The sequence below is a fragment of the Pan paniscus genome, chromosome 5 (assembly GCF_029289425.2).
Source record: "Pan paniscus chromosome 5, NHGRI_mPanPan1-v2.0_pri, whole genome shotgun sequence".
NCBI lineage: Eukaryota > Metazoa > Chordata > Mammalia > Primates > Hominidae > Pan > Pan paniscus.
In genome coordinates this window covers 166,156,579-166,181,671 of record NC_073254.2, presented here as the reverse complement: position 1 = coordinate 166,181,671, position 25,093 = coordinate 166,156,579, and the positions used below count along the sequence as shown (strand labels likewise).

General features: G+C 35.8%; 2 protein-coding genes across 8 annotated transcripts in view; both read right to left on the bottom strand.

The window, feature by feature from the left end:
* GRM1 (glutamate metabotropic receptor 1) overlaps positions 1–25,093 on the bottom strand; it is a 411,958-nt gene that overhangs the window by 256,127 nt on the left and 130,738 nt on the right. For all 7 annotated transcript variants that reach the window (XM_034963042.4, XM_034963043.3, XM_055114194.2 and 4 more), the window contains one exon: positions 22,413–22,662. In XM_034963042.4, coding sequence (XP_034818933.1) covers positions 22,413–22,662 — 250 coding nt within the window. The remainder of the gene's footprint in view (positions 1–22,412; positions 22,663–25,093) is intronic.
* Positions 4,584–10,842, bottom strand: LOC117980728 (FUN14 domain-containing protein 2-like). The gene is given in 2 exon segments (XM_034963045.3): positions 4,584–10,434; positions 10,437–10,842. Coding segments are annotated over 2 exon segments (453 nt in total). The 5' UTR covers positions 10,633–10,842; the 3' UTR covers positions 4,584–10,177.

Sequence of the window (25,093 nt, the reverse complement as noted above, 5' to 3'; positions counted from 1 at the left end):
TTCAGTAAAATAAGAACTTCTTAGGCAAGCTGTGGAAATGTTTGACATAACCTTTCACAACTTTTTTATTAATAAAATAACTACCCTTTCTCAATTGCTTTTCCTTTTTAATGATCTCTTATTTTACATCCCTAAAATTCCACTGCTGTGTGTTCCAAGAATAATCTTCTGTATGCTCTTATTAACTATATTGCTTTCATCCTACTTATAATTAATAAATCTTATTGAAAAATGATTACTAATTGATTTTCATTGTTAATCATTCTGATCCCATATTTATTCACCTCTCTTTCTTACCTAGTAATAGACTCAGGCACTTAGTCCTTAGTACATTGACAAACGACAAGGAGACAAAAGTACCCTACTTGCTAGTTATTTGAAAGAAAGGAGAAATTGACAGCTTGAGCTATAATAATATTTTGGATCAACCTATGAATTTCTAACATTATCCCATAATTCAGTTCTCTATCAATATTTTCCTTCTGAAGTCATTCAACAAAATATATTAAGTGATAATTATAGATCAAGTGCTGTAGGTATATTCAAAATACAACAGTAATCATGGCAGAGTGAACTTATATTCAATACAATAAGGAGTTAAGGACCTTGATCTTCTTTTTGAAATGTTTTTTTCTCACTTGAAGATTGAAAGTTATTTTGAGTTTTCTTCCTGATCTTGAATATGTTCATATCCTAGGATGGTGGCATAGGACATATTTTATTTAGTGAACTGAAGTTATCACAAATACTTCCTTATTCGGTGCCTCAAACACTTCATTTCTCACCATTACTCTTTGGAGAATTTGTGGATTTTTGTTGTGGTTTTTTTGTTTTTTTTTTAAAGGTGGCAAGTTATGTGTGAACATTTCCAGTTTCCTAGCCTCTTTCTAAGTTCATTTTGTATTCACAGCAATCTCTTGCTGAAATGCATGTTATCCATGGGCACTGCAAATCTATTTATGTACCTGAGGTGTGTTATTGTCAATTATCCTCAGTTGATGGGCAGTGAAAATAGTGTCATCTCTTCTTTGGCACAAATGCTCCTCAGCAGAATTTCTCTTATAATTATATGTTTCATAATCCTATGGGTTTTAAGTGTGTTATCACATTGAGGTTATTTCTAGTTATACTAAGGTTATATCTCCTGCCATTATACCTAGAGCTAACCAGAAAGGTCCACTTTTTAAAATATTTGCTGTAAGTGAGTTCTTATTCAAGAGTCGACTTTGCTTAAAGTCACATATTAGAGAAGCACTATTTTATTAGATCATTTTAAACCTAAAGTGCACTGTGTTAAAAGTAAAACCAGGCTGTGGGTTGGAAAGAGTCAACCATGAGAAGCTAATGAAAGTCCTATGAAGAAAACCAATTTTAATAAAGTTTAAGTTCGTGACATTTGGTTGTTACAATCCCTTTGGATTTAGAAAAAAAAAGAAAAAAGAAAAATGATCAAGGTTGCAAAACCTATATGACAAAGAGAAGAAAAGATTTAGTTCTTTCTTAAATAGAATAATCAGGAAGGAATTTCATCAACGATCACTCCACACAATATATATTTCACATTTATTCCTCCAAGAGCTCTAACTTGTAAAGATGAAAAAAAAAGTTCCTCTGCTTTTAAAAGAGATAATCATCTAAGTATAACCTCATTATGTAAAAATCAGTTAAGATAACTTTTCCTCTTGCATAAACAATAGAAATAAACCAAATCTTAGTTTTACTTCATATTGTCCGTGAAAATAAACTATCCTTAATTGGAAAATATGGTACCTAACACTAGCAGCAACAAAATCTAGCAAATCTCTTATATAGTTTGGTCTATAATATTAAAAGAAGTTAATATCTGCATAAAATAAACTTAAAGTTAAGAAATGATAGAAAAATACAGATAATCTTTTAAGAAGAGTTTTTTGTTTGTTGGTTGGTTGGTTTTTTTGGTTTGTTTTTTGGTGAGTTGGGATTTTGCTCTGTCACCCAGGTGATCACGGCTCACTTCAGTCTTGACCTCCCAGGCTCAAGCGAATCTCCTCAGCCTCCCTAGTAGCTGGGGCCACAGGTGCACACCACCATACTCCAGCTAATTTTTTTCTTACATTTTTTTGTAGAGACAAAGTATCCCTGTGTTGCCCAGGCTGGTCTTGAACTCCTGGACTCAAGCAATCCTCCTGCCTCGGCCTCCCAAAGTGCTGGGAAAAGAAGAGTTTTTCAAACTCTTAAAAGATGAAGGAATAAAGAACAAAAAAAAAAATAAAGGTTCTGAGTTCTGGGCTGGGTGGGGTGGCTCACGCCTGTAATCCCAGCACTTTGGGAGGCCGAGGTGGGCGGATCACAAGGTCAGGAAATCGAGACCATTCTGGCTAACACAGTGAAACCCCGTCTACTAAAAATACAAAAAATAAATTAGCTGGGCATGGTGGCCAGCACCTGTAGTCCCAGCTACTTGGGAGGCTGAGGCAGGAGAATGGCGTGAACCCGGGAGACGGAGCTTGCAGTGAGCCGAGATCGCGCCACGGCACTCCAGCCTGGGCGACAAAGCGAAACTCCGTCTCAGAACAACAACAACAAAAAAAGTTCTGAGTTCTAATTCTGGGCATGCTACTTACTGACTCTACAATCTAAACAACAGGCACCCTGTCCTTTAATTTTCTCTCATATAAATGAATGAGCAGAAAGTTCAATCAATTGACCCTACACTGATACCCACCCATTCCTTCTCCAAAGGCTTAGCTGGCTGGGGTCATAAGGTCATCTCTCTGCAAGCTCAAAGTCAAGATAAAGTAAAGATGAAGTAAAACTTTATCTTTTCCAGCGGGGGCATGGCATTTTAGGCAGTGGGATCTGAAAGGAATCTTGCTGTTTAGGTCTGGATTGCACTAGTCAGTGTTAGTCCTGAGAACACATGCGCACGTGAGAGTGTTGATTTATTTTCTTCAATATACCCTTTTCTCCCGATTTGTATATTTGAGATTCGCCAGTGGTTTATAGTCTGGTACTCTGTATTTCCTATCTGAAAATGGATTACTTCCAGGACAAAAAGTCCATATGTCTGGGTTCTGACCACTGTCTATTTCTCACTGTCTATTTTCTCTTCCAAGGCATTAAAATCGATTCCCATTCTTATACCACCAGCCCAGATTAGAGGCCTTGTTGTGGGTAGATTAACATCTTTGAATTAAATCACAGGGATGTTCCTAACCCAGCCTCACCTTAGCAGTGCCAGCCAGTGGGTGATGTACATAATGAACAGTACACAAGTTGGTCTAGGGCAGATAGTCCCAAACATGAATATACAAGCATAGACATTTGGTATCCAAATAAGAATGGCTTCTAAATGAGAAATTTTTAAAAATACATAAAAATTAGATGCTCAACATCAACATCAGCAGGGATAAGTCATGTTGATAGAAGCTGAGCATCCCTAATCCAAAATCCAAAATGTCCCAAAACCTAAAACTTATTGAGCACAGAAGACATGAGATAGTGACACCTTTGCTTTCTGATAGTTCAATGTACACAAACTTTGTTTCATGCACAAAATTATTAAAAATATTGTATGAAATTACCTTCATGCTATGTGTATAAGTTGTATATGAAACATAAATTAATTTCCATGTTTAGACTTGGGTCCCATCCCCAAGATATTTCATTGTGTTTAGAAAAAATATTCCCAAATCAAAAAGACATTCAAAATCCCAAAGCATTTCAGCTAAGGGATACTCAACCTATATAATATGATGAAAACAGCACTTTACCTCTGGGTCTTAATCCCCCAAATCCATAACACCAGTCTACTAATGAGAAAAAACATTAGACAAGTGCTAGATGAGAGACATTCTACAAACTACCAGACCAGTACTCCTCAAAACTATTGAGGTCATCAAAGCAAGGAAAGTCTGAGAAACTGTCATACCCAAAAGGAGTATAAGGAGACATGACAACTAAAGAGAATGTGGTATTCTGAAACAGAAAATGGACAGTAAGTAAAAACTATGATCTGCGGAAAACAGACTTTTGTTATAATGCAGTATCAATATTGATTCATTAATTGTAACAAATGTACTCTACTAATAAAATATGTTACTAAAGCTTACTAAGGGAAATTGAGTGCTGAGTATAGGGGAACTTTCTTGACCTATCTTAGCAGTTTTTCTGTAAATCCAAGAATAGTAAAATTCATCTAAAAAGTAAAATTTATCAAATTAATACACAGAATAAAGAGTTCTGTAGGCCTGTTATAAAAAATAATCTCTGCAGACCTATGATGAGCAAGTGCTTATATGAATATGAGATTGTGATCTTTCACAGGCATTTTTCTTGTCTACAATTTTAAAATGCATTTTTCAAGGCAGATACAAGAAATGGTCAAACTCAAATTGCAAAAATGCATTTAATGAGAGCAACAGCAAAAGAAAAAAATTCAGTGAAGGCAGAGATGCCATTTAAATAATGATAACTGAGAAAGGAATGCAATTCATTTTTTTCCAAAACAGTACTCATAAGTTATCCAGCTTCAAAAAGTTGCAAAAGTGAATATCAGATTTTAGTGTGATTAAAAGCTCTGAAACTGAATGCCAGGAATTTAAGAACATTGAGTATAAAAAATACATATATTAAGCTATATAAAAAAATCAAAGAGAGCCAAATTAAAAGAAACACACCTTTAATAATATCCTAGAGGAAAGAAGTGAAACTTAACTTGTACAAACTATTTTCAGAACACATCTAGCAGAAAGAGAATGAAGATAATCTAAAATTTTTAACTCAGCCTATTCTATTCTATTCTAGCCTGCTGTGAGTTGTCAGAGGAAGTCACTCTGGGAATACATGTCAGTTCTAGTTATTCCCCTGGGTTGAGATTAGGAAATCATATATTGAAACAATGGACTAAAGCTCAGACATAAAGGACTCACTTACTTTACTTTGCTGTTTCCTTTCCTGGTCCTCTGTTAGGAAAATGAGATACAAACTTGAAGCCAAATACTTAAGGCTTAAAGAAGAAAAGAAAGCTCAGGCTGAGTCCATTTAGTAATACAAGGCTAAAATGTGTAGCTAATATATATTGGTCTAATGGCATGCAGGGGAATTCTGTTAAACATTTAAATTCCATTTTCTTCATAAAGGTCGCAATAGCCCTAATATGAGAGATGTTAATATTGGTATCACTTTAGAGAAAGGTTAAGTAACTTACTCAAGTTCTCTTAGTAATGAATGGGCAATCTGGAGTTAGAATGCAGGTATTTCTATTATGGATGCTAGTTAAAAATTATTCTATGAATAATTATCTGATGTAATTTTTTGCTTATTTAGAGAAGTAACCTCGTTAAAAGATTTAATCCTCTTCTAAGAACTTATTGAATCAACTAATTATTTTGGTATAGAATAGTACAACTTCATCGTTGCTTAGAAAATATACAATATGTAATATATCTTGAAGGAAAACTTACAGACTTCTTTTTTCCTTTCAAATATTTTGAGCTGTTGATTCTACAGGAGACAGAGCCAAGTGAACTAAACCAAAATTTTAGTATATTAAGATCTCTGAGTCTTTATTACTGATTTCCTTACCTCAATTGACCAGAGAAGCTCATGGGGAGACATTCAAATTACAGCTATTCACTGTAATCCTCAAAAACAGGTAAGATATTAAACCAACAATTCTGAAACAGCAATTATAACACATCATGACTTAAAGTCAAGCACATCAATAAATTTCCTAATTTATTAATCCCTTCCAGTTCCTAATAGGTGTTTCAAAACCTCTGCTTGACTATTGCCAGTTAAAGGATCCTTGCTGACACCTAGAGAAATCTATTTTATTGTTGAATAATCACAATTGTCAACATTTACTGAGAATTCATTGTGTATCAGGTACTTAACTGGACACATTATTTGATATTAAGAATTAATTGAATACCTATGAAGCCTAAAGCACTGTTGAAAGGGCGCTAGAGTTTCAAAAGCTAGCTAAACAAAACTGTGCCCTTATCATGATTATATTTTATTATTTAATCTTCAGAATAACTTAGGAGATAGTTACTATAGTTAGTGAATTTTTGTCTCTCTTTTAAAGTGAGGAAAGAGGGTTAGAGGTTTCCCCAAAACCACAATGGCCTATTATAACATACAGGTTTAGACAACCCGAGTATTATTGTAAGCTCTGTGAAATACAACCAATATATTTTTATAACCTAATGTAACCCATACCCTATCAACTATAGGGAAGATGGTCGGCCTTTCTCATCTGGCTAGTAAGGTATAGCATATACATCTTTTTTTTTCCTTACCATATGAATTGTGCATGAAGACTTGAAAACTCCAGTTTGTGACTTTAAAAACTTCCAATGACCCAGAGGAGGATATTTTGGATTTATGAGATGGATTCTGCATTTGTATTTATGTGTATTGTATTGTTTTATTTTTACTATTTACCATTTTGAAGGAAAAACTCACTTCTGTAAAGCAAAATACTCCTGTTTTTCATAGACTGCTCCTCAAAGTCACATGGAAAATACAATAAACCCAGCAAAGAAACACCATCTATATAGACATGTCCAGACAACTGGTGAGAGGCTTTACCTGAAGCTTTTAAAATAGATGACATTCAAGGAAAGTAGGGGTTGTAACAAGAATCTATTATAAGTCTCGAAAACTCAAGTGATAACACTAGCATAGGGGATGTATGTCCTCCAATGGTGTCATTGAAAAATTTTCATTCTGATTTCTGCTTTAACCTCATTAGCATAATAGCTTTAAAAGCAAGACTATAAAATGACTACCAGCCAAGCATATTTAATCAGAAAAAGTGATTTCCAAATGCAAATACTATGGGTCTGTTTCTACCACCATAATAGGCAGCCTCTAAGATGATCCTGCCTCCTTGTGTTCATTCCCTTGTGCATTCCCCTCCCCTTGAATTGCTGGACCTAGTGACTTACTTCTAATGAATAGAATATGGCAAAAGTAACAGGATATCACTTCCACAATTAGTTACCAAAGACTGTGATGTTCTCCCCTCTCTCTCTCTTGATCTCTCTCTCTCTATCCGCCCCCCACCTCAGGGAAGCCAGATCTCACCTGGGCTGGCCCCACACAGAGGTCCACATGGCAAGAAACTGTTAGCTCCAACAAATAGCCAGCAAGAATCTGAGCCATGGCAATGGCAAAGTGAATGAGTTTGGAAGCAAGTTTTTCCCAAATCGAGCCTTGAGATAATGAGATTTTGGATGGATGAAAACCATTTGCATTTCACAAGTCTTTCTCCACAGAAAGTCAGCCTCAGCCAAGACCTTCCTCTCTTTAAAGAAAATTCAAGGCACAAAGCCCTGGGGATACAAGTGTAAACATTCCTAATCTAATAACCCAAAACATAGTTAATGAGCTCTTGTTTATCTTTCGGAAATTATAAGCTTAATTAAGTGATTGTATAACAATATAAAATTTTCCAATAGTATGTAGTGACCAAACTCAGTACATAGATATAATAATTTTCAATATTCTACTTTGGCAAAACATACCAGCAAACTACACACAGTATACCTCTTTACTGACACAATTTTTGCAATTCCAGCTCCTTTGCACTTATCTAGGTTTGAAATCCCCACAGGCATGGACTAGAGTAAAATTTAAGAACTATATAATGTGCTATATTTGATGAGCAAGGAGAAAAAAATAATATTCATATTTCTCTATTAGAAAGGAATGCTAAATCCAGAAGCCCATAAAGTCATATCCAGTAGTTATTGTGTAGTGTTTCCACACATCCCTGAAGCTGTGTCTACCTTTTGAAAAAAAAAATGCCTATAGCAATTTCCAGGGAATATACCTGTGTAGGGAAAATGTAACACTAGGAAAAAAGAGTAAAAATTTCTCAAACTGAATTTTCAGGACATGATTTTTTTCAACTTTCAATGTTGTCTTAAAAATGTATAGAAATTTTTATCTCTTAGAGATAAAATTTATCTCTTAGAGATAAGAAGTCAGATAACAAGTAAGGATTCATATTCTTCCAAATATGTGAACACACCTGACATAAACATAACTGAAACTACAGCTCTGAGTAAGAACCTCAAGGAAGAGCCAGGTGCGGTGGCTCACACCTGTAATCCTAGCACTTTGGGAAGCGAAGGTGGGCAGATCACAAGGTCAGGAGTTTGAGACCAGTCTGGCCAACCCCATCTCTACTAAAGATACAAAAAATTAGCCAGGCATGGTGGCAGGTGCCTGTAATCCCAGCTACTTGGGAGGCTGAGGCAGGAGAATCACTTCAACCCAGGAGGTGGAGATTGCAGTCAGCCAAGATCGTGCCATTGCACTCCAGCCTGGGCAACAGGGCAAGACTCTGTCTCGAAAAAAAAAAAAAAGAACCTCGGGAAAAAAATTATTCTGCAATTTTCAACCATTCCACAGAATTTAGATAAAACTCTGGAATCATCCATCAGTGAGAGAAGTTATTTATTTTTACTGTCTAGAATGATTAAGGCAGTGGCTCTTAATTATTTTACTATTCATCAAAATCAGTTTATTCACAAAAAGAGATGGGATATGATAGGATTGGAAGAATCAAGAGTTTCTTTTTTTCTTTTCTTTCTTTCTTTTTCTTTTTCTTTCTTTTTTTCTTTTCTTTTCTCCTTTTTTGAGACAGAGTTTCACTCTTGTTGCCCAGGCTGAGTGGAATGGTGCAGTCTCGGCTCACTGCAACCTCTGCCTTCCGGGTTCAAGTGATTCTCCTGCCTCAGCCTCCTGAGTAGCTGGGATTACAGGCAGGCGCCACCATGCCCAGCTAATTTTTTTTTATTTTTAGTAGAGATGGGGTTTCTCCATGTTGGTCAGGCTGGTCCTGAACTCCTGACCTCAGGTGATCCACCCACTTGGGCTCCCAGAGTGCTGGAATTACAGGCGTGAGTCGCTGCATCAGGCCAAAATCAAGAGTTTTCCAGTCAAAGAACTTGCTTACTGCAGCACACCTGCTTCTGAATCCGTTTATTACCAAAGTCCATCCAAACTTTTACCCAGCCTGTCATTCGCTCACTCTCCTGGGTCAGAGGAAGAAATGTCACCTCTCTTTTCAAAATCCAGCCTTACTTATTTATTTCTGATCCTATCGCCCTGATCAACTTATCAGTTAGTGTTTCTCTACTCTTCCAAAACCTATCTCTTTCTGTGAAAAGTATAAAGTGTTATACATTTTTCAGTATTTTAAATTCAAATGCCATTAAATATGACAAAAACAAATTCTAGGACTACAAAAAATACTGTTTTAATTTCAGACCACTAACCTACCCTCTAAGACTCATATGCTGCCTTGTGGAAATATAATGCCCTCATCCCAACCCCACATTGAGTATCACTGTGCTAAGACCTTTCTTGGCTATCCCTCACCTCATATAGCTTTAAGATTCTTACTTTCTATCAAGTTCTTCCCTCAATCTACCAATCTCTTAAGGCTCCCTCACTCCTCTACCAAATATTTCCTAGATACTGCTTTTTCCACAGACTACTAACACCTGTCCTCTCTTTGACCTTCCGCTCAAAATAATAGCCAGTCAAAGATGTCCATGCTCAAATCTCTGGAACCAGTGAATACATTCGGCAAAGAGAAATTAAGGTGGTAGATAAAATAAAGGCTTCTATTCACCTGGTCTGAAATTAGGGAGAATGTCCTGAGTTATACAGGTGTGCCCAATGTAAATACAATGGTTATTAACAGTAGCAGAGGGAAACAGAAGAGAGAACAAGGGAGATGGCAGTGTGAGGAAGACTCAGCCCAATGCTACTGGCTTGAAAATAGAGGAAGAAGGCTGTGATCCAAGGAATGTAGGCAGAGTTCTACAATCCAAGGAACGTAGAAAAGGCACGCCAATATCTTAATTTTAGCCCAGTGACACTCATTTCAAACTTTTGGCATCCAGAGCTTTTTTTCCTTTTTTTTTCTGAGTAAAGCATATCTTTAATAGTGACTGGAAGGAGAACTAATATCTATTGTCTCTTCTGCCACCATCAAGCTCAAGGTAGGACCATATTAACTTATACCAACAGATGCTTCCCAAAGCCATTTGGATTTGCCACAGCAGGGAGGAAGTCATGGGAAAATAAGAGGCAGGGCTCTATGCCCTATGATGGAGTATAGAGGCTGGTGGCTGGAAAAAAAACAAGAACAATAGAAATGAGGTCATCCTCCTTATGATGCCATGCCAAGCAGAAGACCTCTGAAAATTTCCCCAGTCATTAGAACATTCTTCTTCACAAATGACACCACCTCCTCAGCTTTGCTCTTGACCTCAGTAGGTATCTGATTGCTTTTATGGATCTTCAGCTGTTCTTTTGCTTTCTTCATGTCCTCCTCCAGTTGTTGCCAGTCATCTTTGATGTACTCAGTATGACTTGCAAGCTGAAGGAGAAAAAATTCACCCCCCACAGCTGTTGCAGCCAATTTTCAACCTTTTGGAATATGAACTCCATGCATCATCTAGTGAAGCTTCCAATTAACAGCTGGGTTGCCACAGGATACTTTTTAGCCAGAGATCCAGATTCCTGTCCAAACATCTTATTCCCCCATGGCTGATTTTGAGCAAATTCTGCAAGATCCAGAGACTCAAAATTTCCCTCAAAGTGTCCTTGACTGGACATGGCCATTTCAGTGAGCTCATCTCCCAAAAGCACATGCAGAGGATCCACGCTGTAGGATGCAGAGTGGTGTGCAGTTGCCACACCAGGTGGCTTTTGGCACGTGAGGGCCCAGAACTCAATATTAAAATTTTGTATTTTTAAGTCATTAACCTTGTGGTAATTTATTATAGTAGAAAATAGAAAATAAATACACACTTCCTCTGCAACCTTCAACACGGTACCCTACTTACACAGGAGAGTACTCTTAAGCTAGACAAATTTTTATTTGAATATCTTTGCTGTAGTGACTAGGTAAGTGGCTCTGGATAAGTCATCAACCCTCAGTCAGCCATGGTTTTCTCATATATAAAATGCCCCCAGTACACAGCACAAATTCAAAAAAGATTATTCAATTGATTTCACACTGCAAAAAATAGACTTCAATAAAATAATCTACCCAAGACAAAAAATATAAACAATAACAAAATCAAGCCCCAGAGAAGAGGAACAGAATTAGTATCTGGAATTGTTATAACATATTAACAAAATTTCCAGTTTTTAACCAAAAATGAGATATTTTTTTTAAAAAAGTGTGACTCACATACATGCAAAAAAAAAGCAGGCAACAAAAAACTGCCTGTGAGATGGACCAGATGTCAGCTATAACAAAGTCTTAGAAGTATCTATTATAAATATATTCAAAGAACTAAGGAAACTATGCTTAAAGAAGTAAAAAAAATGATATAATGACAGTGTCTAATTAAATACAGACTATCAATCAAAAGGCAGAAGTTATTAAAAACCAAGGACCAAAATTAATTCTGGAGTTGAAAAGATAAAGAAAATGAACAGTTTACTAGAAGGGCTCAACTGTAGGTTTGAACTGGCAGAAGAAATATTGAGTGAATCAATAACGATTACAAAACCCAAAGAACAGACAGAAAATAGAACAACAATAAAAACAAAAATGAATGGAGCCTCAGAGAAATGTGAGATACCTTTAAGTGAGTGTACCAACATACATATAAAAAGAGTACCAGAAAAAGTGGAGAAAGATAAAGGAGAAGAAAAAATATTTAAAGCAATAATGGCTGAAAACTTTCCAAATTTGCTGAAAAATCTTTTATCTACATATGCAAGAATGAACTCTAAGTAAGATAAACACAAGAAGATTAAGGCTCAGCACAGTAAAAATGGTTACATGGGAATAAAGAGAAAAATCTTGAAGACAGCAAGTGAAAAACCACTGATCATATAAAAAGAAAACCACAGTAATATACAGAAGTAATCCCTTATGAAAAACAAAAGAGGCCAAAAGACAGTTGAATGACATATTCACCATGCTGGAGGGAAAAAAAGTTGTTAGCCAAGAATCTTATATCCAGCAAAAATATTTTTCAAAATTAAAGGTGAAATAAAGACATTCTCAAATAAACAAACATTAGAGAAAGACAAATCAAAACCACGTGAGATATCATTTTATGCTCACTAAGATAGCTATATAAAAAGGACAATAATGATAACAAGCCTTGGTTAGTATGTGGAAGCTTCATACATTGCTAGTAGGAATGTGAAATGGTGGCCTCCTGCGTTCAACAACTAGAACATGAAATAAAATATATGAACCAACTGTTATCAGACATTGTATAAATGTCAATATAGGACTATAATTCTCCAGAAAAGTAAAATCAAAGAGATGAACCAAATTGCCCATGTTACTGTCTGGTGGTAGTCTCTAGGCTGCAGAACAGGGCGGGGGAAATTCAGCAAAAAATAAGAAAACAGGGATCAGAGTTTGGGAAGGTTGAAGCAGGTAGACTTACTGGGACAGAGTACCAAAAAGGAGAAAAGTGGGTTGAAAAACAAATCTTTGGAGGGATTCCCTCCAGTCTTTAGCTAAGTTCTGATGTACACATATCTGAGAAGAAAATATCTAAGGCGAGAGAAAGACTCACTGGAAAACATAGAACAAACAAATCCTGGAACTTACACAACACTGAGAACAGCACATACCCCATAAACTGCAGTGGAAAGCCTGCCTGGCAAGACAGAGAAGGACATTAAAACAACTACTCTAAATATGTTTTTATATATCCCAGAAGAATGACCATGTTAAGAAAAGAAACAGAAAGTAAACAAAATACTCAGGTATAACTTTTAGAGATGAAAAATACAATATCTGAAATTTTAAAAATACACGATGGGATTAACGGCAGATTAGATGTTGCAAAACAAAAATCAGTGTACTCAAAGTTATAGCAATAGAAACTGTTGAAAATGAAAAAGAAAAAAGTGGAAAATAAATAAATAGATAAAATTTCTATGTAAAAATGTCAAGAAGTCAAACACATATAAATGGAATCTCAGCTAGAAAGAATATAACAGCAAAGGCAGAAATAATATTTGAAGAAATAATGGCCATTTTTCCAAATTTGATCACACTTAATCTAAAAGGTTCAATAAGCCCCAAGTCCCATAAATATTTAAAAACTACATCAAGGCTTATCATAATAAAATGACTCAATACTAGTGATAAGGAAACATGCTTAAGAGCATTCAGTGATAATACATATTAGAGAAACAAAGGTAAAAAGAAGTACAGCAGATTTCTCATCAGAAACCATGCAAGTCAAAGTATAATTAAGTAATATCTCTAGAGTATTGACCATAAAAGTCAACTATCAACCTAGAATTCTATACTAGGCATTTTTCTTTTATTAAGACAAAATTAAAACATTTGCAGGCAAAACAAAAAGTACAAGAAAATGTGTCTCAGTAGATAAGTCCCACAAGTGATGTTAAACGAAATTCTTTAGGCAGAAAAAAAATAATCCAGATGAAAATATGGATTAATACAAAGGAATGAAGAAGGTCATAAATAGTTTTTATACTGGTAAATATAGAAGCTAATTTTTCTCATTTTTTATTTCTTGAAAGATAATTCACTATTTAAGCAAAAATAACAATGTATTTTGAGTTTAAGAATAGATATAGAAATAAAATACATAATAACAATAGAATCAAAAGTCAGGGAGAAATAGAAATTTACTATCATAAACTTCTTATATCATATGTGATGCAGTATAATATTCTTGGGACATGGGCAATAACAACGTAAAGAAGTATATTTTAAACCCTAGATCAACTATTCATAAAATAATTGTCATAGCTAGTAAGCCAAAAATAGAGATAAAATTGAATGCTAAAAATTCAATTAATCTAAGATAAGAATAAACACACACATATATTACATTATTTTTAACAAAATGTCAAGTTAATTTAGTGAAGAAATAATATTTCTTCTAGTAAAATGTTCTCAAACGACTGGGATATTCTTACATAAAAAGAACATTCACCCTTATGTCACAACATATACAAAAATTAGGCCCAAATGAGTCATATATCTAATATGAGGGCAAAAAATATAAAACTTTTAGAAAAATGTTTGTGACCTTGGAGGAGGTAAAATATGTTTGATAGAACACAAAGAGTATAAACCATAAAAGAAGAAATTGATAACTACACTGTTAAAATTCAAAATGTTTCATCTTCCAAAGACACTCAGCAGAATAAAAATTTCAGACACATATTGAGAGAAAATATTTATTATACACATATATGATAAATCACTTGTGTCCAGAAATTATAAATAACTTTTGCGACTCCATAATGAGAAGATAAACAACCTGAAAATCCAAATGGACATAGATGTGAAGGATATTTCACCAAAAAAGATACTAAAATGTCAGATAAGTACATTAAAATGCTCAACATTATTAGTCATTAGGAAAATGCAAATTAAAACCACAAAGAGATGCCACGATACACCCACTGGAATAGCTAAAAGTAAAAAGACTGACAATACTATTTTGGTGAAGATGTGGAGGAATTAGAACTCTCATACATTGCTGGTGGAACTGCAAAATTATACGGCCACTTTGGAAAATAGTCAATTTCTTATACAGTAATTGACAAGGTTAAACATACACTTATGACCCATAATCTCACCCCTAGATAGTTCCTAAAGAGAATTGAAAATACATGTCCACACAAAGACTTGTACAAGAATGTTCACAGCAGGACTATTCAAAATAGTTACAAATTAGAAACAATCCAAATGTCTATCAATAGGTAAATGGATAAGCAAGTTGAGATATATCTATGCCATGGAATCCTACTCAACAATAAAGAGGAAATTAGTAATATGCCCAAGAGCATGAAGGAATCTCAAAATTATTTTGTCAATTGAAAGAAATCAGACACAAGAGACTACATTCTGTATGATTCCTTCTATGTGAAATTCTAGAAAAAGCCAAAGTGTAATGCCGTGGTTGCCTGTTTCCAGGGGTTGCAGAGGAGAGACTGCAAGGCGGTACTAAGAAACATTGTGCAAGCATTCTACATCATGATTGCTTTGGTGCTTATGTCACTGTATAGAGTTATCAAAATGCATCAAATAAACACATAAAATTGGTGAATTTAATAAAGCTAATTTGAAGAGCACATATAAATTACTAAGTCCCTTCCCCGGCATATTAAACTGGAATCTGAAGAAGGTGGAGCCCAAAACCTAAAGTTTTTAAAACCTCCCCAGTTTTATGATGTAGACAGATAAGTGGTTATGGAGAGAGTCTAACTTAAGGAACAATTCAGTCATCAGACCCCATTCTGGTAATTAGCAAGAGAAAGTTCATTGGTAGGCCCCAGGCAACTCTAGACTCATAACCTTGAGTTATGTTTAAATGCTCCTACTTTGCAATTTGATTAGTCAGAAAACTGGAACATGACTGTGTTTTCAGAGGGCAGGTCAGTAGGCCAATTTGGGCAGCAGGAGAAGACACCAACACAGGAAATAAAGAGAACTGCAAATTGTTTTTTACTACTCCGACTACTATTTACTAATCTCAAATGTATCTGTAGTTTAAGACAAAAACCTTGAAGGCAAGTTAATTTCAAGAAAGAAAAAAACAGAGCTGAAATGTTAGAATAATGGACAATAGAGTTAACCTTTCACTTTGTCTTCCCTTTCAAATATGCCCTATAAGCAGTTAATTCATAGTGAATGCCACATGAGTGCAAATCCCTGATCTAGGCATCATAAGGTAGTGATTCTGAAAGCTAATTCATCAGATGGGGAAAATAAAAAAAGAAATAAGGTCCAAAGTCCTGACCAAGAAATTGTATTGATGGTCTAAGGTGAGATCAGGGAATCTATTTTTAAGTGTGTCTGCTGATTCTGATTTAAACCAAGGTAGGAACTGCCACAAGTGCTACAAGAACATGTTAAGATAAATTCCATATTGTCTCTGATCAGCATCAAAGACAAAATGAGCTAAATCATAATGACATCCTTTTCCATCTATTCAAATTGGGTAGTGCCATACAGACGCAGACAGCACCAGAAATCCTTTTCCTCAATGTTTTAATACCCTAAAGGCCGGTAAAGACCATGAAAGTGGAATCTTTCAGGTTTCAGATGTCCGGTATCTGAAACATGAGACTATAGGTGTTAGAATATAGGAAGGGTTTATAATTACCAACTTTAAGGTAAATCAACCACCTCAGTTATTATGGAAATCCTGACCAATTCTGTGTCAGAGATCTATACACACGATACCTGTTGATATCTTACAAATAATATTTATTCTCCAGAGTATTCTAAACAAAATTCCTTCTCCTTCCCAAGCAACATTTCTCAGTCTTTTTCTAGCAGTGTAATTTTCCACAAAGTTCTCATTAATCTGTCTGTATAGCAGTAGTGTTTTAAGAAAAGTATAGCCTGTCTGCAGGTTTGTAATAATTTCCCGCCCTTGGGAGCTGAGAAAAGGCCAAGTCGTATATCTGTAAGTCATGACCATTATGCATCAGAAAATGCTTATCTGCCTTGCTGGCCTTCTGATTATAATCCATTTTTGGAGATGTCACACTTCAATGAAAGTCCACATTCTCTTTAAAATAAAATCTTTGCAATTTTTCCTGAATGCTGTAAACTTTAGAGTTTTCCCCATTTTTTTTCCATAGTGGAAACATGAAACTAAAATAACTCATATTTTATTTTTAAAAAGTATATGAAACATAACACTGTGGTATATAATCTTATATTTCAAGGATATAGAGGTCACTTACCCAAATGTGTGTTCTGAAAGAAAAAGACCCCAAAAGGTACACAGTAAAAACCAAGTATTTCATTTGCTTTTAAATGAAACTGTAGTCTTCTTTCCAAATAAAGCAATTGCTCCATTTCAACCATTTTTTACACGTGTGTTTGATGTGTTTGTTGTGTTTCAACTAAAAAAGCATGAGAATAAAATTTTCTTGGATCAAGTTTTAGCTAAAGGGCTGGGGGTGGTGTTTCTCTGCAGTGAGGAGTGATAGAAAGTTGGCCTAATGAGTGAGAAGATCACAGAGTTGCGAGAAGCAATAGATAAAACAGCACACAGTAGTAAGGGACAAGCAATGGAAATGCAAGAACTGTAAAAAAAAAAAAAGATGTAGTCATAATCCAGTAAAAAGGGCTAGCAAATATATAAATAAATATGGTACACCTAGTATGTCTAGTCAAAGACTCCTAACAAGGCAGAATGTGAACTTACAGTAAAGGCTTTCCAAGATGAGGAAACCAGGGTGGAGGCTCAGGATAATGCCAACACTAGGCAAAGGACTAAAGTCAGGAGGCTCTCACTCACCCTGAAAGAATAGTGTGTCTTTAGTGGAGCTAAGGTACCGCCAAGGGACCTATTAGTGAGACCCAGTGATGACTCACCAGGCAAGCAGGCATTTTGTGATTAGACAAATAAGACAACCTAAATGGGTTGTTGTTCCAGTTTTACAGACAAATTGTTCAGATACAGGCTGATTGAAGAGCATCAACCCTTACCAAACTAGGTAAAATTTACTGATTCTAGACTATCAAAGGGAAATCAGGGGTCACATAATGAGGCTACATGCTCTCTCTACTAGCTATCAAGCTTTTTGATGTAGTTATTAAAAAGTTATCATACCAAAACACTATGCTAGGCATGAAGGAAAATAAACAACTGTATAAAACTTGGTTCCTACAGTTGAGGAGGTTACAATTCAATACCTATATATGTATATGATAATATGGTTCAGTAGTAAGTTTGAATATTGACTCCACCACTTATTAAACTTAGGAATTTGGAGTAATTATTGAACTTCTCTGCTTTTCAAGTCAACCTTTCAGGGCTGTTTTTGGAACTAGAGACAACATATATTAATAGCCTAGTACCTACCAAACCCTCAATAAATGGTAGCTATTTTTTGTGCTCATACACATAAATTATTCTGTTTTACTTTCTTCAGATAAAAAAAATTTAAGAATTAGAACAGATCCATCAGTTAACTATTAGAATTTTAATAATTATAACTTAGAATTTTAGAGAAATAGCACTCATTCCAAGTTGACTTCTACATAAATATAGTTCTATAGATAAAGCCTGGTGTGCAAAGAGAATGACATTGTAAAGTCCCATGTTAAGATAAAGAAATGAGCTGGAAAAGAGGTTAAATGAGTTATCCGTTAATGAATTATCATAGGAAATATTTAAAACTAAGCATGAAATAAAAGAATGCAAAGAAATAAAGAATAACTAGAAATGTAAAATAATTTTCTCATAGGAGATACTTTAGCTGATTTTCCCAAAGAAGGTGACTCTAAACAGTGAAATAAATCTCTGAAAGGGAGAGCAAGTTAAAAGGAAACTAAGATTAATGCCAATATCTCTTAAACAAAACAATCATGGTAAATCTAGAACTCTTATCTCATGTTTTGTTTTGTTTTTCCATTACCCCACAAACTTACTAATTAACAGCACAGATTCTGATGTTGCAGTCCCTAACTTCAAATCCCAGCACTGGCACTGCAGCACTTTTTGACAAGTTACTGTACTCCGTACATTGAAAGGGGAATAATATTAGTACCTATCTTATCACATTGTTGTGACAATTAAATGAGTTATGTGCAAAGTTCTTAGAACAGTGCTTATATATAGTAAGTCCTAAACAGGTATTATCAGACGCAGGTACATCATCAGCATCACAATCATTATTGCAATTATTATTATAGTGAGCATAATTCTGAGAAGCATCTTAAATAAAGCTTTCATAGAGACAAGAAGAAATGATTCTTTTGCACAATGATTAACTTGATTGTGATTAGTTAATTTGCTTGGTAAGAATACTATGCCAATTTATTCAAAGTCAAAGGTTTGATTCTCCCCTGGGGCTGCTGGCTATATTTCATAACAACAGATTTATCCTAATACTGACCAGCTTATTCTATGAATTCTGGTTTTAACAAAGTGGCTGGTGAAAAAATTGATCAGCCCAAATTAATGAATAATATTAGATAAGTCTATAAATACATCCCTACTGATCTTAGATTAGTCATATTGTCTTAATATATTATAAATTCTAGGACTGGAAAAATGTTTAAAGATGATGTGGAGCCAAATATTTTATTTTAATAGAAAAAAATAGGCTCCAAGACAAAAAGCTACTAAGTAAATAAGATAACATAATTGCTTCATGGCATAGCTAGAACTCTTAGTCCATGTTTTGTTTTGTTTTGTTTTTTCATTACCACCACATTTTTTCAACATATAATTTTTTTATTCTCTATGAGGACTTCCTTTTTTAAAAGTCTATTTTTCTATCAGTATAGTTCATTATTCCATTCTCAGCAGCTCATTCCAAGTGGTCAAATATGGAGCTTTGAAGGCCTTTGTAATGACTTTGTTATGAAATAAATAGGAGGTCATTTTAAGGCATTAGGCATGTAAGGTGATGAGTGACACTACTTGACTTAATTTCTTAGAAGATCACTTTGCCTTCTATGTTAAGACTAGATGGCCAAGAGGTCCAATTCTGAGGTTATCACAATAAGCCAAGGGAAAATGATCATGGCTTGGACCAGGATGATAGCAGAGGAAGTGGTGACAAGTTGTCCACATCTGAATATGTTTTGATGGTAGTGCCAAGAAGAGTTCCAGGTACATTGCATGTGAAGTGTGAGAGAAAGTAACAGACATGGAGACGAGGGCATGTAGGTCTTCATTTAAAAAGTCCTAATTTTTTTTTAACCAAATCTCTCCTGCTGCTATCTACACCATGATTTACTATATGAAAAGAAGTTCATGACCACCTACACAATGCCCCTCTTGTGACTCTGGCAGTAGCCAGAATCATACCGTGTGTTATGAAAGAAACCAAACAATGGCTTCTGATCTCAAAAAACTTCAACATTTGGTAGACAAAATCCCTTAGAAAGGGAGGGAGATATATTTGACAGCATTACTAATGTAGCTAGAAGTTGTAGCTTGAGGTTAAACTGTAGCTATTCTGGACATGTCTGCTGACATGAGGGAACCAAGCCCACCACATGTCCATTGACATGAGTGACAGAGCAGCATTTAGGATAGAATCCATCCCCGATAAAGAGAGGGAATCAGCCACCTGAAGGGAAGGCTACTTCTAAGGATGGCATCGTCTCACTACTTGGCTCTGTCCCCAGCTCAGCTCCTTATGAACTCATATCTGAATGTCATGGAAGGGAGAGAAAATCGTGAGCAAAAAAATTTTAAAGGCTGCTTTCATTAAAATTCTCTAAGATTCGAGATTAAACGCCAACACCATTTTGATAGACACTCGTGGAAAGTAGCCCAGAAGAACAGAGAGACACTTTCCTTCACTTGGCAAAGAGTATGGTATAGCTTTGTCATCTCAATGATTCCATGCATCAGTGACCGTAACTATTAGCACAGAAAGCAGTGTCCTCAGAAGCTCAGGTGTTCATTGCAACAATAGCTCCCTCGGATATGTCAGTGGAATCCAGCAGAGGTGGGGCAGGTAAGAGGAATAAAAGAGGTAGACATCACATGTAGCTGACCTGTTCATAGACAAGCACATAAACAAACACATGTGCGACTCTCAGAAATACTTGTATGAGTTCAATTGCATTATTAGGAGGTAAAATAAAAGAGCTAGAAAGACTTAAGTTGCCATTATCATTCTTGTCCAGCTCACAATGGTGACAGGATACATTTTTCACACTCCAATTACACACCGCACAATTTTGTGTAATTATGTTTCATAATTAGGTAGTCTATATGCCCCGAAGCTCACAGGTTTGCCACATCTTTTCAATATCTCCAGAACCCAGGTAGATAGCCTTTTTTGAGGATATTATAAAAGGAATAAATTCTGCAAAACAGACTATTGTTGTTTTGTAAATTATAAATATGATAATTTTTTAAAAACAAGCAACCTTCCTAAAAGCAGTCATGTTACAGAGTAATGGAAAGGCCTGAATGTCTGGACACCCTCTGTCCTGGTGCATATATTACTCTACGTAACACTTCAACAATACTGCTTACCTTCTTTTCACTCCTAAAAGAAATAACATTTCTTATTTAAATACTCCTTAGAAGACCTGCTTTCTTATGAACATTGTATTGGCTTCCAAAAACTGCACCATGTTGAAGACGCCAAGTTGACTCTGTGTGCCAGTGTGCCAATTTTGCCCACATTTAATAATTATCTTAATCATGAATTACAATTTGACCTTGGCTCCACACCTCCTCATGCTTGGAGAGTATCTCTGTTTCTTTATTCATTTATTTGTATTTCTATCCTATTTTCTTTTAAAAAGTCCCTGAAGTGTCTTATACCTCTAATTCCAGGTGATGGCAAAGTTAGTGTTCCTAGAACTGCAGTCATTATTATAAACACAAAGACAGAAGGGAAAGGTCCAGTGAGCATGTCCACACCAGTACTACCTAGCTTCCAGAGCAGATCAGTGGTTGAGGCTCTTTAATGGGTGTGATATGATTGTAGTGTACCCAGAAGAAGAGATGGGAAGAGACAAAGAGCTTCGGAAGATGAGTGTGATAGGGTTGAAGATCAGTAAAGATCAGGTAAACTCAGTAGGTTCCTGGGGAAAATTGAGCAGGTTATTTATGCAATATTAGAAGCTGGCAAATTAAACAAGATATCTGTTAGGTCAAAAGCCCTATGAAAAATCCAGTGATGATGACCATCTATTGCCAAACAAGTACACGTGATTTAGAAAGAGAACAGAAATTTTGGGAGCCACCACCAGCAATTCCAGAAATCACATGCAGAAAGCATCAAAATTAGCTATCTCATAAATGTGACAAGATGATATATTATAAAATTCCACAGTTCCGTTGCATATCTTCACTTGTCTTTAGCCAACTCTGTAAATTTCAAATCTTAATACATATTTTCCATTTTCACTGCTGTCCTTTATCCACTGATATCTCAATAAGATGTTCATGTTTAGGAGGTAGGAAGACATAAGCATCGGCTTGGGTGTGGAGAAAGCAAGTGAAACGAATAATTCTCCAGATCAAGACATATTCTGCCAAACAGCTTTCCATCTTTTTTTTTTTTCTGAAAAAGTATCAGTATCTTGTTATATGCTGCTCTGCTCTTGTTTTTCTTTCTTTCCTTTTTTTTTTTTTTTTTATAGTTAAGGTCTCACTCTGTCACCAAGGCTAGAATGCAGTGGCACCAATCATAGCTCACTGTAACCTCAAACTCCTGGGCTTAACCAATCCTCCCTCCTGAGCCTTGTTCTGCTGTTGTTTAGCAGGAAGATGCCAATATTCACATTAACAGTGAGATCCAGAACTAATGTTCAGCTCAGCACTGCACATCTCTCCCACTTTGGAGTTAGCAAGTCTAGTTTTGTGAAAGCAAGCATATGTGTTTCAAAGTGTGTGTGTGCATGTGTGTGTGTGAGAGAGAGAGAGAGAGAAACTTACCTTCCAATGAGTGAGAACTCGCCCACGACGCCAAGGCGCCGCATGGCGCTCAGGAGTCCTCGCACTGTCATGCCTTCACAGAAGCAGACCACCACTCTAGCCTTGGGAAGCCTCTCTCGGAGTTTGCGCAAGAGTCGGTCAAAGCTCTTCTCCCCAGCGTTGCTGTAGATTTTGTCAGAATGGGCGATGCAGAGGCCTTCCTGGGCAGCCAGCTCTTTGAAAGCGTCCATTCCGCTCTCCCCATAATTCCCTGTCCAGAAACAATCAGCAGATGTTCAAGACAACTGTAGCAATAACACTACTTACACAATGGAATAACAACTTGTTAGTCACAGGAATGGAGAGAACGGACTTGCCAAATAATTTGTAAATATGACTGAGACTGAAGGAAGATCTGGATGGATTAAAGAGAGTAATCAAATGTAACCAGACAATCAACTCTGTGGAAATAACGAGAGACGATCTGAGCTAGGGAACCTATAATGAGACATGTTTTATAAAATGAAGGACTGCTGCCCTATTTTACAACCATTATTAATAGTTCTTGTCCCAGATTTTAACCACGTAGGAGAGATCAGTGCATTGGACTAGGGAGGTCAAAGGAGCATGAAGAGAAGCTCTGTTTATTTGAGGACTTGCTTCAGCTGGCTGCCAGGTTAAGAGACAGACACTCTTGGTAACATAAAGTCCTGCAACGTTTCCACGAAGAATGAGTAAGCAAAATAAATGGAACACCTGGCCAGGCCAGAGATCAGCAGACCAGAAACAGCTATAGGGCTTTGTCAAAATCCACCATCCTCTGACAAAGTGATGGGATTATGAGAGGTTTGTGTCTTATATTTTGATTTTTGTTTTATAGCATTCTTGTAATAAAATACACTTCAAAAAACTGAAAACTCATAGAAATCAATGAGATAAATATTACACTTTACAAGTTCCCTGTCTCTCTATTCCACTGATGATTTTAGCCCCCATTTTATGAGCCTCTGTGTCTCTATTCCTCTCCCGAAGTTTGGGGATTTTCACTTGTATGTGGATGATACATCTGATACCATGCCCTCACGATTTCTCAAACTCTCCCCTTCCACTGATGTTTCCTGTAACCCACACATGTCCAGGGTCACAGTTTTGACCATGTTATCACAGATGTTTCTAATACCTCTGAATGTGGATGTCAAACATCCATCTCTGCTACCTCATCTTATCATACAAACTCATATATTCTACTACCTCTACTGCAGCACTTTTTCAACCTCATCAAAATTTCAAATCCATTAACCTTCCTATTTTTTCCTTCCATCCTCCCTCTTGTTTCCTTCTTAGCCCAGCTTAGATTTCATAGTCTACCTCTTAATTGCTTCTTGCAAATTCCTTAACTCTCTTATGTTTTCCTGACATTAATGCTAGTGAAACCCAACCATCTACCTATTCCATGTCTACACCTGAGCACCTAAATATGGCTAAAAAAGACACAACCTTGCTGAATGGTTTTATTTAAAATTCATCAGCACACATACCAAAAGGGATATTCAATAGCACAAGGAAATTATACTATATCACCCCTGTAAGTAAATTTTCTTACAGAAGGAAGAAATTATTTCATTAATGATTAAATATTAAATATTTCATTAATTATTTCATCCTTACTCTTCTCTCTTCAAATTTCCAAACAACCAAAACCATTCCCACTCCCCATTTTGGCTTGGTCGTCATTTCATATTTCAATAAGAACATAGAAATAGTCGATCAAAAACTAGCTTTGCCTCCCACTACAACATCTATAAACATTTCTTCACTGGCATTTATATTATCTATCAATATTTCTGTTGTAAATTTGAACTGTGTCTACTTTAGGTTAGAGCCAACTCCTGCTCACGGACACTAGATCCCATCACTTTTTGTCTATTCAAGGAGTTTCTCCTACAGTCGTTCCCTCTCTTGGATAATCAATTTCTCCTTCCTATCAGTGTCAATCAAAAAGAAAAATACCCCTGACCTCATTGTCCCTCTTGAGTTACCCATTCTTTGGTCCTGTTTATAGCAACAATAGTTGCCTACGTCAATGTATTTGCTTCTTCTATTCTTTCCTTTTTAGCATTTTTTTCTCTTTGTCTTAGGTGACTTCTAATTGATATACAAAAACTGTACACATTTAATGTATACATCTTGATGAGTTTGGACATAGGCATACCCATCACCTCAGAATCTTCTCTTATCAAAATCTTCTCTTGTCAAGATCAGCAATAATCTCCCTGTTTCCATATCTTGTGATCTGTTGTCTTCATCAACCACCCAGTTGCATTCAACAGTTGGCCATACCCTCCTGGAAACATTTTATTCTCTTTATTTCTGTGATACAACCTTCTCCTGTTTTCCTCACTTCACTGGTCACTCCTCAGTATGTTTGTTGGATTTTCTTTCTCTGCTCCAATTGTCATACCAGGACTCAATCCTGAGAAATTTTGTCTTTTTCATCTATACTCTCACCATAGGTACTCCCACTCTGTCACATGCATTCAAATGATATTTGAATGCCACTGTTGAATCCCAAATATAGATCTTCAGACTGGACTGCCCCTGGGATCAAAAGATTGGTTTATTTAGTTGCCTACCTGATGGTATCCATTTATAGACACTTTTAACATATTTGAAATAAAATTATTTCCTTCTCTACCTTGCAA